At 40.0% G+C, this 14,071-nt stretch overlaps 1 protein-coding gene across 1 annotated transcript in view; it reads right to left on the bottom strand.

Annotated features, from left to right (window-relative positions):
• DNAH7 (dynein axonemal heavy chain 7) overlaps positions 1-14,071 on the bottom strand; it is a 184,480-nt gene that overhangs the window by 158,063 nt on the left and 12,346 nt on the right. The window contains exons 4-8 of the mRNA XM_060780806.2: positions 11,557-11,704; positions 11,246-11,336; positions 10,727-10,907; positions 7,502-7,574; positions 4,532-4,657 (exon numbers count right to left, since the gene is read on the bottom strand). Coding sequence (XP_060636789.2) covers positions 4,532-4,657; positions 7,502-7,574; positions 10,727-10,907; positions 11,246-11,336; positions 11,557-11,704 — 619 coding nt within the window. The remainder of the gene's footprint in view (positions 1-4,531; positions 4,658-7,501; positions 7,575-10,726; positions 10,908-11,245; positions 11,337-11,556; positions 11,705-14,071) is intronic.

Below are 14,071 nucleotides of genomic sequence, written 5' to 3'. Positions count from 1 at the left end.
GGGACAACCGCTGGTGAAAGTGTCCAGGCAGCCAATAAAAGGGCCGAAATAAAGCGCAGAACAAGATGGTTCTATGGTGAATTGCTTAATTATTATTGCCATTATGACATCGATTTGATCCCTCATTAATAATTTCATATATATCTTAAGGTTGGTGTTTAAGCTTGGAAAATTACTCTTTAAAAAGGTAATTCTTGATATCACTCATTGCAAAAGCTACAAACTGCAATTTGTTGCTGACAGAAATGTTTACATGTGTGAGTATGATAAGTATGTGATGGGAGGGGGCTACTGTGTTTTGCAATACAATGCAAAACTTCATTACAGTCACAAAGCGGGGCACAAGCGCCTTGGGAGGGGGGAACACAACTCCCCAGTGAAGTAGTTATCAAAAAACAGATTAGAAAACAGTTTAAAATCACAGTTTAAAAATACAAGTTAATGTAACAGATATGGAACCAAGGGGGGGGGAGAGAGAGAGAGGCAGGAGGGGTCAAAACACTGGGGGGGCACTAAAGGGGAAGGGAGGGGCACATTACAAGTCTAGTAGCATTTGAACTGGATTAGTCTGGGAAGAACTGGGAAGTCTGACTTGGCCACGGTGGTCCACGCTCTGGTTACATCTCAAATAGACGCACTCTATGTGGGGTTGCCTCTGAAGACTGCCCGGAAGTTGCAATTAGTCCAAAGCTCGGCAGCCAGGTTGCTCATAGGAGCTGGGTACAGGTAGCGCACAGCCAATTAGCTTCCGAACACAATTCAAAGTGCTGGTTTTAACCTACAAAACCCTGTACAGTTCCGGCTCAGTTTACCTGTCCGAACGTATCTTCCCCTATAAACAATCAAGGGCGCTAAGATCTTCTGGAGAGGCCCTGCTCTCGGACCCTGCACTTTCACAGTCGCATCTGGTGGGAACGAGAGACAGGGCCTTCTCTGTGGTGGCCCCCCGGCTATGGAACTCTATCCCAAATGAAGTTAGGTCTGCTCCCTCCCTCCTGACTTTCAGGAAGCAATTGAAATCCTGGCTTTGGAATCAGGCATTCACAGAGTGACATACGGAGACCAGGAAAGACTAAAGTTATTGGACCACAATGTGCGGACTGAGTTGGATGACATTTTTAAATTTGGCGAATGGTTTTATATGTATTTTAATCTTTTTAAATTGTTTTATAGTGTATGTAGAAAACAAAACAGAAAAACAAAAGAAAGAAAAATAAAAAAAGGAAAAATATGCAAAAGATATACAAAAGAGTGAATATTCAGTGCTCATTAAACATATGAACAATCAGATTTGGTTGTACAATTATTTATACCTTAACATTTCATAACCCTCTATCCCCACACCTGTGAACCCCACCCCTGTATTTTAATCTTATATGTATTTTAACCTATTGTTTTTATGTATGTTGTTTTAATATTTTATTTATTGTTAGCATTGAATTCTTGCTGTTAGCCGTTCTGAGTCCCTCCACGGAGGTAGAGAAGAACCGGATATAAAAGTTTAAATAAATAAATAAATACATACATGGGTAAAGAAAAAGTTCTGAAGTTTTTTCTCAATCTCTTCCTTAGCTGGAATCGATATTAATAAAACATATTATTTTATACATATATGTATTATTGAATACATACTTAGCTAGCTTTCCTATTAAGTTCCTATTAAAATTATCACATATATTAGAAAAATAATCCGAGCTTCAGGGATGAAAATATCACATTTGGAAATGGGCTCAACTGCTGATTAAAATGAGTAACGCTGATGTTTAATGGCCTTGCTCTGCCAGGAACAGAAACCTTAGTCTGATCAGGCTTAACTTGAGAAATATTTTAAAGATAATGTTCTCTGACAACAATTAGTTCCTTCAGGGCTTTAGCTGTCAGAATGAGGTAGTGCCAAAACAGAACAAGTTAAGCAAATGTTGCTTTATTTGCCTTCCTGCAGGCAGCCCAGGGTGAGCATTTTTCAGCAATTAATCTCCTTTTAGTCCTTTTCCATTTCTTTATTATTTTTATTGCTTTCCTACCTTTAACATTTAACAGCTGTACACTGAGTTATAAAATACTCTGAAATGAGAGTGTTCATCTGTGTGATAATAAAATTTTGCAGTTTGAAGCAAAATAAAGGAAGTATTCATATTTTAAAGAGCAAAGTATGGTATGGGAGGGGGGTTTAAGAGATTTCCAAAATGGAGATAATGAGGGAAGAGTAAACATTTTAGTCACAGTAATGAGATTCTGGGTCCTTGAAATGGTGTCACAGAAACTACAAGAAATACTGTAGTCCATTCTAAAGTCCGAGGGAGAGGGCCAACCTCAGGCCCCTTTCACACTGATCTGATCCCAGATTGTCTTCTTATCCTAGATTATCTAGCAGTGAAGACTCATGTAATCCAGTTTAAAGCAGATAATCTGGGATCAGATTCTGGGCTATAGGGAAGTGCAGAAGGGGCCTCTGGGGAGATCCTGCTGAAAGATCTCTGTGTCCCTCAACATATCAGCATTGGAATAGTAGGAGGGGGAAACCACAATCCCACAGTAGACTGAGGAAAACTTTGGATGTAAACAATCTACAGCATTCCAAGACGCCGAATATACCCTTCATCCAAGGGAAAGTTTTCCTACACCCAGACCTACTGTGATGCAGGATATTCAAAGTCCCTTCAGTTTGAACGTGGTTCCAACCACAAGGCACTCCAACTTCAGAATTTATTTCTAGTTCCTTTCATCCTCCATCATAATGCAAACAAAGCATTTCAAATTGGGCAAGAGTGAAATATAAAACTGGGCTGAAATGTCCCAGGAGGTATTCTTTGGTGAAAAATGACCTGTTCTGCAATTTTGAAAAGATGGACAGGGAAATACTTTCCACTCAACACCATCCTACTCCAACGTTTTTCATTACCTGTGGTATTTCAGAGGCAATGTTCACACTTTCTTGAAATAGATGTGAGGAATGCCCTCAGCCTCTTAACATTTCATAAAAAAGTCAAAACCTGGCTTTTGGAGCAGGCTTTCTCAAATGCAGTGTAGCAGATAAACCCTGATCTCAGAACGACTAGACAATGCGATTGGATAATGATTTTGGTAATGAGATGCGGAGGATCTATATTTTTATTGGTTTTATTACTTATTGTATTCTATTTTATGTTAAATGTTTTTAACTGTTTTTATATTATTGTGGGCATTGAATTGTGCCGTTTTGTAAACCGCCCTGAGTCACCCTCAGGCCGAGAATGGAAGTATAGAGATGTAGTAAATAAATAAATATTTACCACATTGGAGGTGATTCTGAGTAGAAAAAAAAATCCTGCTGGAAACACTCCCACCACATCTACAGTATCCCAGTGAGGCATTTCATTTTAAAAGCTAACAGACCTTCATGGTTTTTGCTTCTAAAGATAATTGTTGAGGAAGGTATGCATTTAACAGAATGCAAATATACCTGTTATTCTTTTTAAAAAATCCAAGCAATGGCACACTATGGAGTGGAGCCACAAAGGAAACAACAGTTCCTATAAAGTGAGCCTGAAGACAAATGGGAACAGGGTGCCTGGTGTTTTCATAGGAGAGCTGTGAGGCCTCTATCACTCACAGCAACAGTCACTGAGAGACTACTTTCTGCTCTCTTGTGGACCCACAATAGCAAAGAAACAATCTATCTGTGTTTCAGAAAGTAGCTGTATGCTGAACACAGAGGTGTAAGGCTCAACAGATGTCCAGACAATGGAGTACCTGATCCAAATGTGATGCCGGCCATGGATAAAAGGAAGGTAGAAGAACTCCTTAGTTTAAATTAGTGGTTCCCAACCTTTTTTGACCACAGGCACTTGACCAGGGACCACTTTGACCAGGGACCACTCTCCAACATTAGCACCAAAAGGGTTACGAATCGGTTTTTAGTCAACTTTAGATTCAGTTTGGTTATTTGGGGTGATTATTCAAAAAAATTGATTGGACAGATCTCATCAGCTCTAGTTTCAGATACAGAACATATGCCATCCAGTAGTTGCCATCTGCTTGCCCACAGAAAAACAAATTTACTAATCTAGAGCTGATGTGATATAGTAATCTTTTGTGGGCAGTCAGCCTCTCTCCTCCTAACATGCTCATTGTCTCGGCACAATAAGAGGGTTTCGTGAGACCAGTCGCTCTTGTTATTGAGTGGTTTCAAAGTAACGGTGTAGTAATGGTGAGGCCACTGACCATATTTTTGTTCTTGCAGACCATTGGTGGTCCATGAGCCACGAGTTGGGAACTATTGGTTTAAATGGAACTGGGAGACCATATTAGAAAGGCAATTAACATTTCAATACAAAAGGATCTTTTCACAGTAAAAGGAAAGGAAAGACGTGTCGCATTGAAGAGCTGGGAGCTCAACCATTCACCTTTCTGAAATAATGACATCAAGGAAAACCACCTTCAGAGTAAGAGGCATTTCTCTATAGATACAAGAGGATCTGTTCTGGAAAATCATTGTATGTACAGTATGCATTTTCACAGCTTATATCTATGCTTTCAAAACTTTGCTTACTGAAAATTTGTCTGCCAGAGGTCAAGAACAGCCAACATGGCGGGATTCATTGCATGCAAATTTTCATTTATATAATTTCGAGCTGCCAGGAAGGATTTATTCCAAGGCTTAGGCACCATTTCCATTCTGAAAAGAACAGCAAGAAAGAAGCAATCAACAAAAGCTATGACCTCCAGAGATCCTCCAGCTATATCTACTTCTTAGAAATGGGTCTTAAAATGCAGAAGACATAATGAACTTCACAAACATATCAAAAAATAAAAATACACTCCTGGAAGAGTAGATCACAATTACTCAGAACAGGAGATAAGATTTTCTTTCAAATTTTAAAATTCCTTTAAAGTAAAGGTAAAGGTTTCCCCTTGACATTAAGTCTAGTCGTGTCCATCTCTGGGGGGTGGTGCTCATCTTCATTTCTAAGCCAAAGAGCCGGCATTGTCCGTAGATGCCTCCAAGGTCATGTGGCCAACATGACTGCACGGAGCGCTGTTACCTTCCTGCGGAAGCAGTACCTATTGATCTACTCACATCTGCATGTTTTCGAACTGCTAGGTTGGCAGAAGCTGGGCCTAACAGCAGGAGCTCACCCAGTTTCGAACTGCCGACCTTTTGGTCAGCAAGTACAGCAACTCAGCAGTTTAACCTGTTGCGGCTGTAGGTCAAAATCCCTTACGCTTTTCTAGGCTGTAGCAAATTAATTAGCTATATGCTTAGCAGTTAGGCAGTTAATTAACCAGTTAGACATATTTTAGGATACGGTAATAATACAAAAGAGTTAAAATAGATTTGTCAGGAGCACAAAGTTTCCTAATGGGCACAATCCATTCCCAGAAGTGCATGTTATTGAGGATGCCTACAGAGTTCAATGAAATGTTGAAAGAAAATATTTTCTTGTGGCCTCTGGTGGACGCATTTATCATTGAGCATATTGCAATACACCCAGCAATTACCTTCTGTGTTTACTTAGCAATACCATGCTCCCTAGGAAAGGTCTTTAACAACAGGGAATAGATCAATGGCCCCTTCCAGACAGCTGAATAAAATCCCACACTATCTGCTTTGATCTGGAATATATGGCAGTGTAGACTCAAATAACCCAGTCCAAAGCAGATATTGTGGGATTTTCTGCCTTGATTTTATGGGATATAGGGCTGTGTGGAAAAGCCATCTAGCATCAGAGACAGCTCTCCGATTTCAGGAGAGAAAACCAACCTTGGACACTCTCTCCCTACCCCTATGGAATAATCTCAAATCAAACAGAAGGGGAAAGGAGAGCATGGACAGAGCAGGTGAAGCTAAACTCAACTGCTCTAAGATTCTGGCAATTGCAAGTCAAAAAGTAACTTTTCCAGGTCTTGCTCCCACTCCTCAGTCAACAGGTTCCAAATGCAGACCAACCTTGGAGCTAGTCTGAACTCACAACAGTTCTTGACTGGGTTCGCTGTTTCCCAGGGTCTCTTTTACACTACATAGTTGCAGCACTATGATTCCTTTTTAAATGCCATGGCCACAACCTGGAATGAGTGTTCAGAAGCACTCAAAGAGACTCCTCTGCTGAAGGATCCTAAATGCCCTTCCCATTAAACCGCCAATCCCAGGATGCCATTGGACAAAACCATAGTAGATCAAGTGGAATCATAGTGCTATAACACTTCCTTATTTTGTAAACTAGTTTCAGATTAGAGCTGCCACCCTTTTATGGACAGAGATTCTTACACTGTTAATGTAATCAGGAAATTGAGTTTTTCACATCTGTTTATTTCAGAGGAGAATAAACCATGTTAACTCACATAGCTCCATTTTATGGAATCCTAGGATTAATAGTTTGATGAGGCACCAGAGCTCTCTATGATAACAAATAATAGATGTCTCACAAAATTATAATTTCCAGAATTCCACAGCATTGAGCTATAAGAATTAATGTAGTGTCAAATTGCTATAGTTCTGCAGTGTGCATACAGCTAAAGTCATATACTGGCTGAGGAGCCCCCGATGGCACAAAGGTGAAACCCTTGTGTTGGCAGGACTGCTGAATGAAAGGTCAGCGGTTTAAATCCACAAGACAGGGTGAGCTCCCATCTGTCAGCTCCAGCTTCAGATGCAGGGATGTGAAAGAAGCCTCCTACAGGATGGTAACACATCTGGGCATCCCCTGGGCAACATCCTTGCAAACAGCCAATTCTCTCACACCAGAAACGACTTGCAGTTTCTCAAGTCACTCCTGACATGAAAAAAAATACTGACTGGAGTAGGGCAAATCTAAGAAATCTCACAGATGTTTTAGGCTACAACTCCAATTTAGCCTGAGGAAAGCTAATAGGAGCTATTATCCAAAAACTCTGGGCCATTCTACACTGTCATATAATCCAGAATATCAAGACATCTAATCCATATTAACTGCTTTGAACTAGATTATTTGAGTCTACACTGCCATATAATCCAGTTCAAAGCAGATAATCTGAATTTTATATAACTATGTAGAAGGGGCCTCTGAACAACAAACTATTCCCCACCTTGGGATATGATCAAAGCTCAGTGTTAGATTCAGGTTTCAGTTCCTAGTATCTCTGGTGAAGCTATCTGAAGCAGCAAGTTAAAACAGATCTAAGGAAATGTTCTAACAAAGAGAACTACAGTAAAACCAACCATTTCATGCTGGATCTACACTGTCCTATATCCCAGGATATGATCCCAGATTATCTGCTTATTCCAGATTATCAGGCAATGTAGACTCATATAATCCAATTGAATGAAGATAATCTGGGATCAAATCCTGGGATATAGGGCAGCGTTGATCCATCCTCACTCAGTTCAATAGGGAAAGTATACATCTTAAATATCTGCTTATGAAGGACCCACTGTATTAAATGGGGTTTATTCCCAATGTGCACAGGACTACATTCTAAGGCATTTTGTGTTATTTTGCTTCCTGCAATTTCTAAGTAAATATTTGAAATAACATTTTCTTACTCTTGACGATGTGGTGGAAGAACTTGCATTTTGTCTTCCTCTTTTTCCCTGGGATCTCTTAAAACAAAGTCAACTGAAATAAGGCATTAAAAAGAAACAGAACAGAACACAAATAAGCTCAGCAAAACAGAAAAAAAACAGACAAAGAAACTGAACCAATTATTTTCAGGTAGACTTCAAAGGTGTTATACAGGAGTAATTGAAAGCATGCAGCTCAAAGTCATTTGATTAAAGAATGCTTTGCAAAGCAAAACAAAAGACGTGTGTGTGTGTGTGTAGGGTTGAAATAGCAAAATTTCAAAGCAGCTAGCAGGGGGGATACTGACAGCACAATCCTAGAAATGTTTACTCAGAAGTAAGTGCAGTGGTGCACCATGAATTTTCATTCTTAATAAGCAGGTTTAGTTTTGCAGCCAGAAAACAAAGTAACATGCCCAGAATTTGAAGTTTCTTTCCAGAAAGAATTCTTCTTGTTTACACCTCTAAACAGGATGCATGAATGCTTTCCAAAATGATCTTCCTAACAATAATGGGTATGCTTATGCTTCTGTTAAAACATATAATTCAGCAACATATAGGCTACAACAATGGCTTTTCAAACTCTTCTCCTATGACAGAACCCCAATGGCTTGCCATGGAAAACTTGCTGAGGCTTCTGGTGACAGAAATGTCCTGAAGTACATTCACATGAGGAGTTTGGTAAGCCTGTTGCATTTGAGAGATGTTTAGCTTCAAAGGTATTTCTGCTCCCTCTAATTTCTAAAGATACCTAGGATTCATGAGATGTTAGGATGCAGCCAGAGCTATACAATATTTTGTAGGTAGCACCTATGTTGAATCCCATTATCACCAAGTTTACAAGATTCCTAGTTAAACTATTGGGGCAAAACTGAATAGTCTAAAACCAAGGTTCAGCCTCTCCTAGCATGTGGTCCTGAGGTTGGTAAACAATGCATCATTCACAGTAAACAATATGCCCAATTCTTTCAGGTGGCCAAGGTTGTGTTTCCAAATGGACATGGAGCAGGGTGACTGATCTCAGACGTCCTGGGGCATCCTCTCCCTTTAATCTACCAAAAATACAAACTTAAGCAAGCTTCAGGGATCTCCAGTTCAAAAGTAGTTGGTTCTGGGATGTGGTCTGCTTGAAACATAAATGAAGACTTTTGAGCCACCTCCTCTTTTTGGAAGTATTTTACTGTAGTCACTGCTTTGCTCCTTTTGAGCTAAAATCGCTGTTTCAGGCTGGATCTTCACTGTTCTATATCTCAGGCCACTTCTATACTGCCATATAATCCAGATTATCAAATCGGATAATCCACGTTATCTGCTTTGAAGTGGATTATATGAGTCTACACTATTGTATAATACAGTTTCAAGCAGATAATGTAGGATCAGACACTGGGATATAGGGGCAATGTGGAAGGGGTGTATATTTCAGTATGTGGTTTTTATATTGTGTAGATGGGACCCGAAGATCTGATCCCAGATTATCTTTATCCCAGATTATATGAGAGTGGAGACTCAGGTAATCCAGTTCAAAGCAGATAATCTGGGATCATACCCCAGGCAGTAAACATCAGTCCTCAGACCTCCACCTTCCAAATCTAGGATTTTGGCCAGAAGATCTTGTTTGGACTTTCCTCCTGATATTCAAAACCTTCTGATTCACCCCAAATGTATTTCAGCTTCAAAGACAGTCTTCATGATACACATCTACTTCCGGTGAACATCTAAGGCAGGGGTCCTCAAACTTTTTAAACAGAGGGCCAGGTCACAGTCCCTCAAACTATTGGAGGGCCGGATCATAATTTGGAAAAAAACATGAATGAGTTCCTATGCACACTGCACATATCTTATTTGTAGTTCAAAGACACTTTAAAATAATACAATAATTAAAATGAAGAACAATTTTAACAAATATAAATGTATTAGTATTTCAACGGGAAGTGTGGGCCTGCTTTTGGCTGATGAGATAGGGTTGTTGTTGTTGTTGTTTTCTTTCAAAACGTTTCAGACTTAGGTTGACCCTGAGCGAGGGTCGGGTAAATGGCCTTGGAGGGCCATATCCGGCCCCCGGGCCATAGTTTGATAACCCTTGATCTAAGGGGTTTATGGTTTAAACCAGCTTTTCCCTTTTTCAGGCAAGATCAGGAGACATTCCAAATTTTGCTAGGAACTCCAAAGTATTCAAAAGATACAAAGCAGCCTGCACAACTGGAATAGATTCCATTCCGCCTCCTCTGCTGCTCCTCCTATCTGGACATGAAGCTCTGTGCAAGCTCCTGTCCAATGCAGGAAATCTTCCCCACTCCTTCTTTCAAGTCATGTGCACACATCTTCTGATGGAAGAATGAGGTGCCCATGCAAACAGAAAGGAGAAGCAGGAATCGCACCCCTTCCTTCATGCTGGCTGCAGGAACATCCCATTCTGATGTCAGCAGAGATGCCCTCAACATGGAGCCCCTTGGCCAGCTGGGAGTGGCAGCAGCAATAGGGAGGACAGATGAATGCAATCCCAGAGGGGCTGCTATGCTTTCAGTGGAAACAGCTGCAAATTGAGCACAAATATGCAAGACCTAGGCTGCTCCAGGTTACATTTGGAGATGGGTTCTCCGAACGCAAGATTTTGGGCAGAGAGTATTGTTAGCCCACATTGTTTCTCAAAATCCTAGCTTTGGCTTAGAGGACTTTGGTATGAGGGTCCTTTCTATACATTGTTCCAACCAGAAATGCCGGTGCTTTCTATTTTTTTCCAAGGGATATTAATGTGTGACTCCAGTTTGCCTAAGATGCACTATTGGCTAAGTGCAAGTGGTCTCTTGTAGTCATGTGTATTCAAAACATGTGCACATCCATTGATGTGTTCTGAGGCTATACGTGGTAATTCAGAACATAGTTTTTCAGACTGTGATGGGGAGGAGCACATTTTTTTTCTTAAAGATCCAGGGACCAATATCATATTTGTGGCCATTGGCTACACTGTTTTTGCTTTCTTGGAAACACTTCATTAGCGCAACTAGGTTTAACATTGTCATATCCAGTTTCAGAATGCAGATTCACTGCTTTGAACTGAATTATATGCGTCTACATTGTCATATAATCCAGTTCAATGTAGTTAATATGCATTCAGAAATTGGACTATATAGCCGTGTAGACAGTATCTAGTGGGACAAAATTCTATAGTTTGATTTAAAAAATAAGAGTGAGTTACTAATAACATACCTATTGCTTTCTTCACACTGAGAAGATAGTCCTCTCGCATTTCATCTGAAAGCGCACCGACACTTTCGCTGAGCATTTTCAAGTGTTTTGGCACCAATGCCAAGACATTCTCCAGCCATGAGTCTTCCATGGGAGCCACATGTTCTGTATCTATTCCATGGCGAATATAATAGAAATATTTCTGCAAAAGTAGAACATCACAAAAGTTGTGCACTACAAGAAGAAGAAAAGCCCAATTTTCCTGGTTTTGATGAACATGATTTTCCTAATTGATAACTTTATTCTTGACTTAACAAATAAATTGGTGTAATTTTAATGGCAAATGAATATGTGAGAATGTGGCACAGCTCCTTGCCATGTGGAGACTATGAACCAAGTTTTTCTCACCTCATACCTTGCTCTTTCAAACTGATAAGCAACGATGTACCTGGAGAGCAGCACACAAGCTACCCTTGCCAAATTTTCAAAATTCAAATGTTGCAGGCCCATCTCCACTCCCACCCGCCACCCTTTATTTACCAAAATGTCTTTTTCTATTGCAGCAGTAGACTCAGATTTCCCTAGTTTTGCTTCTTCTATGGAAAGGGATTCTTCTGGAAGGTCTGGTTGCCTAACAAAACCAATGCAACAATTAGTACCAATGGTCTTCAGACATTTAATATGTAAATCAAACATCTAATCTGTAAATCAAATCCAATCATTATTTATGAAAGCAAGAAAATTAGCTCACCCAGCTGCTACACTGGCTGTATTATTTCTATCATTTTGCCTCTCATCCCTTTACTAAAATGAAGCTTAGTTCATAGTAACACATTATTTTAAAAACTCACATAATGATGTTAACAAGAGCACTTCTGAAGTTTTCACGGTCTCTTTTACCACCAGTTTTTGCTTTAGAAGTTGATGGTCCAGTTCCAAAATCACTGTCTGGAGAATCTTGTACTTTACGCTTCTTAGGTCTCTGAGCCATATATTCTCCTTCAGGTGGGGGAGATGATGTGGATAAATACAAACTCAGATGGGCTACTCACATACATATTGCAAAGTTCTGCAGAACAGCAATAGCATCAAAGATGATACTGTAAACTTGTGAACTATTTGAATATATCAAACAATAAGAACTCAGAGATAAGATCTCTGAAGCCAACCTGTAGATGGCCAGGAGACGTTGGCAATGCTATGACACCATGAGAAGGATGGAAGTTGTCTCTCAGGCATCAACCTCAACAGGAAACTAAAACTAAATCTACACTTCCCTATATCCCAGGATCTGATCCCAGATCATCTGCTTATCCCAGATTACCTGGCAGTGATGACTCATATAATCCAGTTCAAAGCAACTGAACTATGGATTGGTGCAATGTGCTATTGGTGTATTGGATTTATCATGTTCATGTTTAATGGTTTTAAATTGTATTTTATATCGGCTGTTTTAGTGATGTTTTAATTGTTTCTATAACTGAGGCACTGAATGTTTGCCTAGATGTATGATGTATGGTGCTCTGAGTCCCCTGTGGGGTGAGAAGAGTGAGATATAATAATAATATATAAGATACTTTATTTATATTCCACTCTATCTCCCCGGGGGGACTCAGAGCGGATTGCAGAACACATGAGGCAAACATTCAATGTGGTTATACAATTAACAGGACAGACAATACATAAACAGAGGTAAACACTTTTCCCATCTTTTTCCATTTCTGGCATTTGGAGGCTGTGCTTGACTCTGACCATGGGGGGGTGCTGTCGCTCCAAATTCCATGGCAAGAAGCTTTTGTTGTCCATAGACATACTTCTTATGGGTGTCTTTATTATATCACCACTTAAAGTGGTACCTATTTATCTACTCACATTTCTGTTTTCGATCTGCTAGGTGACCAGAAACTGGGGCTGACCATCGGCCTCTCACCCTGACCCAGGCTTGAACTGCCAACCTTTCAATCAGCAGAATTTTCTACAGCTTAGTGGTTTAACCCGCTGTGCTAAGCCCAGCACCTCTTGCTAAGCCCAGCCACTAAATAAATAAATAAACAAATAAATAAATAAATAAAGCAGATAATCTGGTATCAGATCCTGGGATATAAGGCAGTGTAGAAGAGGTCAAAAAGATCTTGAAGATTAATTAAGGAAACAAAGTATGATGCAAGGAAAACCAGTCTTCAGTCAAGAAAGATCTATGGCTATCAAGACCTCTTTTCTCACTTCTTAAGTGCTGTAAATAAGAGGGGATAATTTTCTGCATTCTCCCTGACTTGGACCAGGATGGTCTAAGAACAGTCCAGGTCACTACTTAGATTATTTTTGTTTATTAGAGCTGCAGAAACAAGCATTTTACAAGCAAGGATCTAAATCCAATGTTGCTCAGGACTGCAATACTGGCACTAGAGAGTCCTTCCTCTCTCTTGCAATCCTCCAAGCTCATCCCACAAAAATGATCTGGAGTGCATGGGAGACTGCAGTGGAAAGGACAAACTACCACTTTTCCACTTCTGGTGGATTCCACTGCTCTGCCAGAAGATATCACCTAAACTCCTAGATGGCCCAGCACAGCATTAGATTTCCAAAGGCAGAACTAAGCTACCTATGGCCCACCAATCACCATCTCCAGGATTCATAGTTTTCTGGAATAGCTGCATAGAAAGGCCATTTCAAAGTTGGTGTATGAGGAGGGGAGCAGTGAATCATCTGGCTATGCCCATACCTAGCCAAACATGGACCAATGGCAGTCCCTGTTGAGATCCACCAGAGCCTCAGAGGGTGATTTCATCAGTCTGTGTCTGTAGAGTAATGCTTTCCAACCTTTGGTCTTCCAGTTGTTTTGGACTTCAACTCCCAGAAATTCCAGCCAGCTTACCTGGAGGACCAAAGGTTGGGAACAACTGCTGTAGAGGCTTCTGCAATCCACCCATGCTCCACCTGTCACAGAGTGGCCATTCAGTGGGGCTACCACAGCAATGCCATGAATCTAAGGCAGGGGAAGGTCTTTCATGGATGCAGAATGTGGAAAAGAATACCAGACTCTAAAGTGACCATTAAAAGGCATAACATGGATTACTTTTGCAGTCATTCTTGGATTCTGCTCTAACAGTTGGTCTGGGCACAGCCTTAGTTGTATATTAAAATCCTTATCAATAAACTTTGTTTTAGATTCATTTGGACATAAATTGACAAAGACATTCCAAAAATAACATACAAGATATTGATAATCCTACAGAATAAATATATTATTATCAATACATTTGTTGAATATGTAAGGTTATTATATCTTCCTAAAATATTATGCCTATCATGTACATTCTGAAAACCATTTTGAGTTATATTTATTTTACTCAAGCATCCATTCTT

This window comes from Anolis sagrei, chromosome 1, assembly GCF_037176765.1.
Source record: "Anolis sagrei isolate rAnoSag1 chromosome 1, rAnoSag1.mat, whole genome shotgun sequence".
Classification (NCBI taxonomy): Eukaryota; Metazoa; Chordata; class Lepidosauria; order Squamata; family Dactyloidae; genus Anolis; species Anolis sagrei.
Note: the sequence above shows the minus strand (reverse complement) of the source record. Positions and strands in the feature narration are given on the sequence as shown.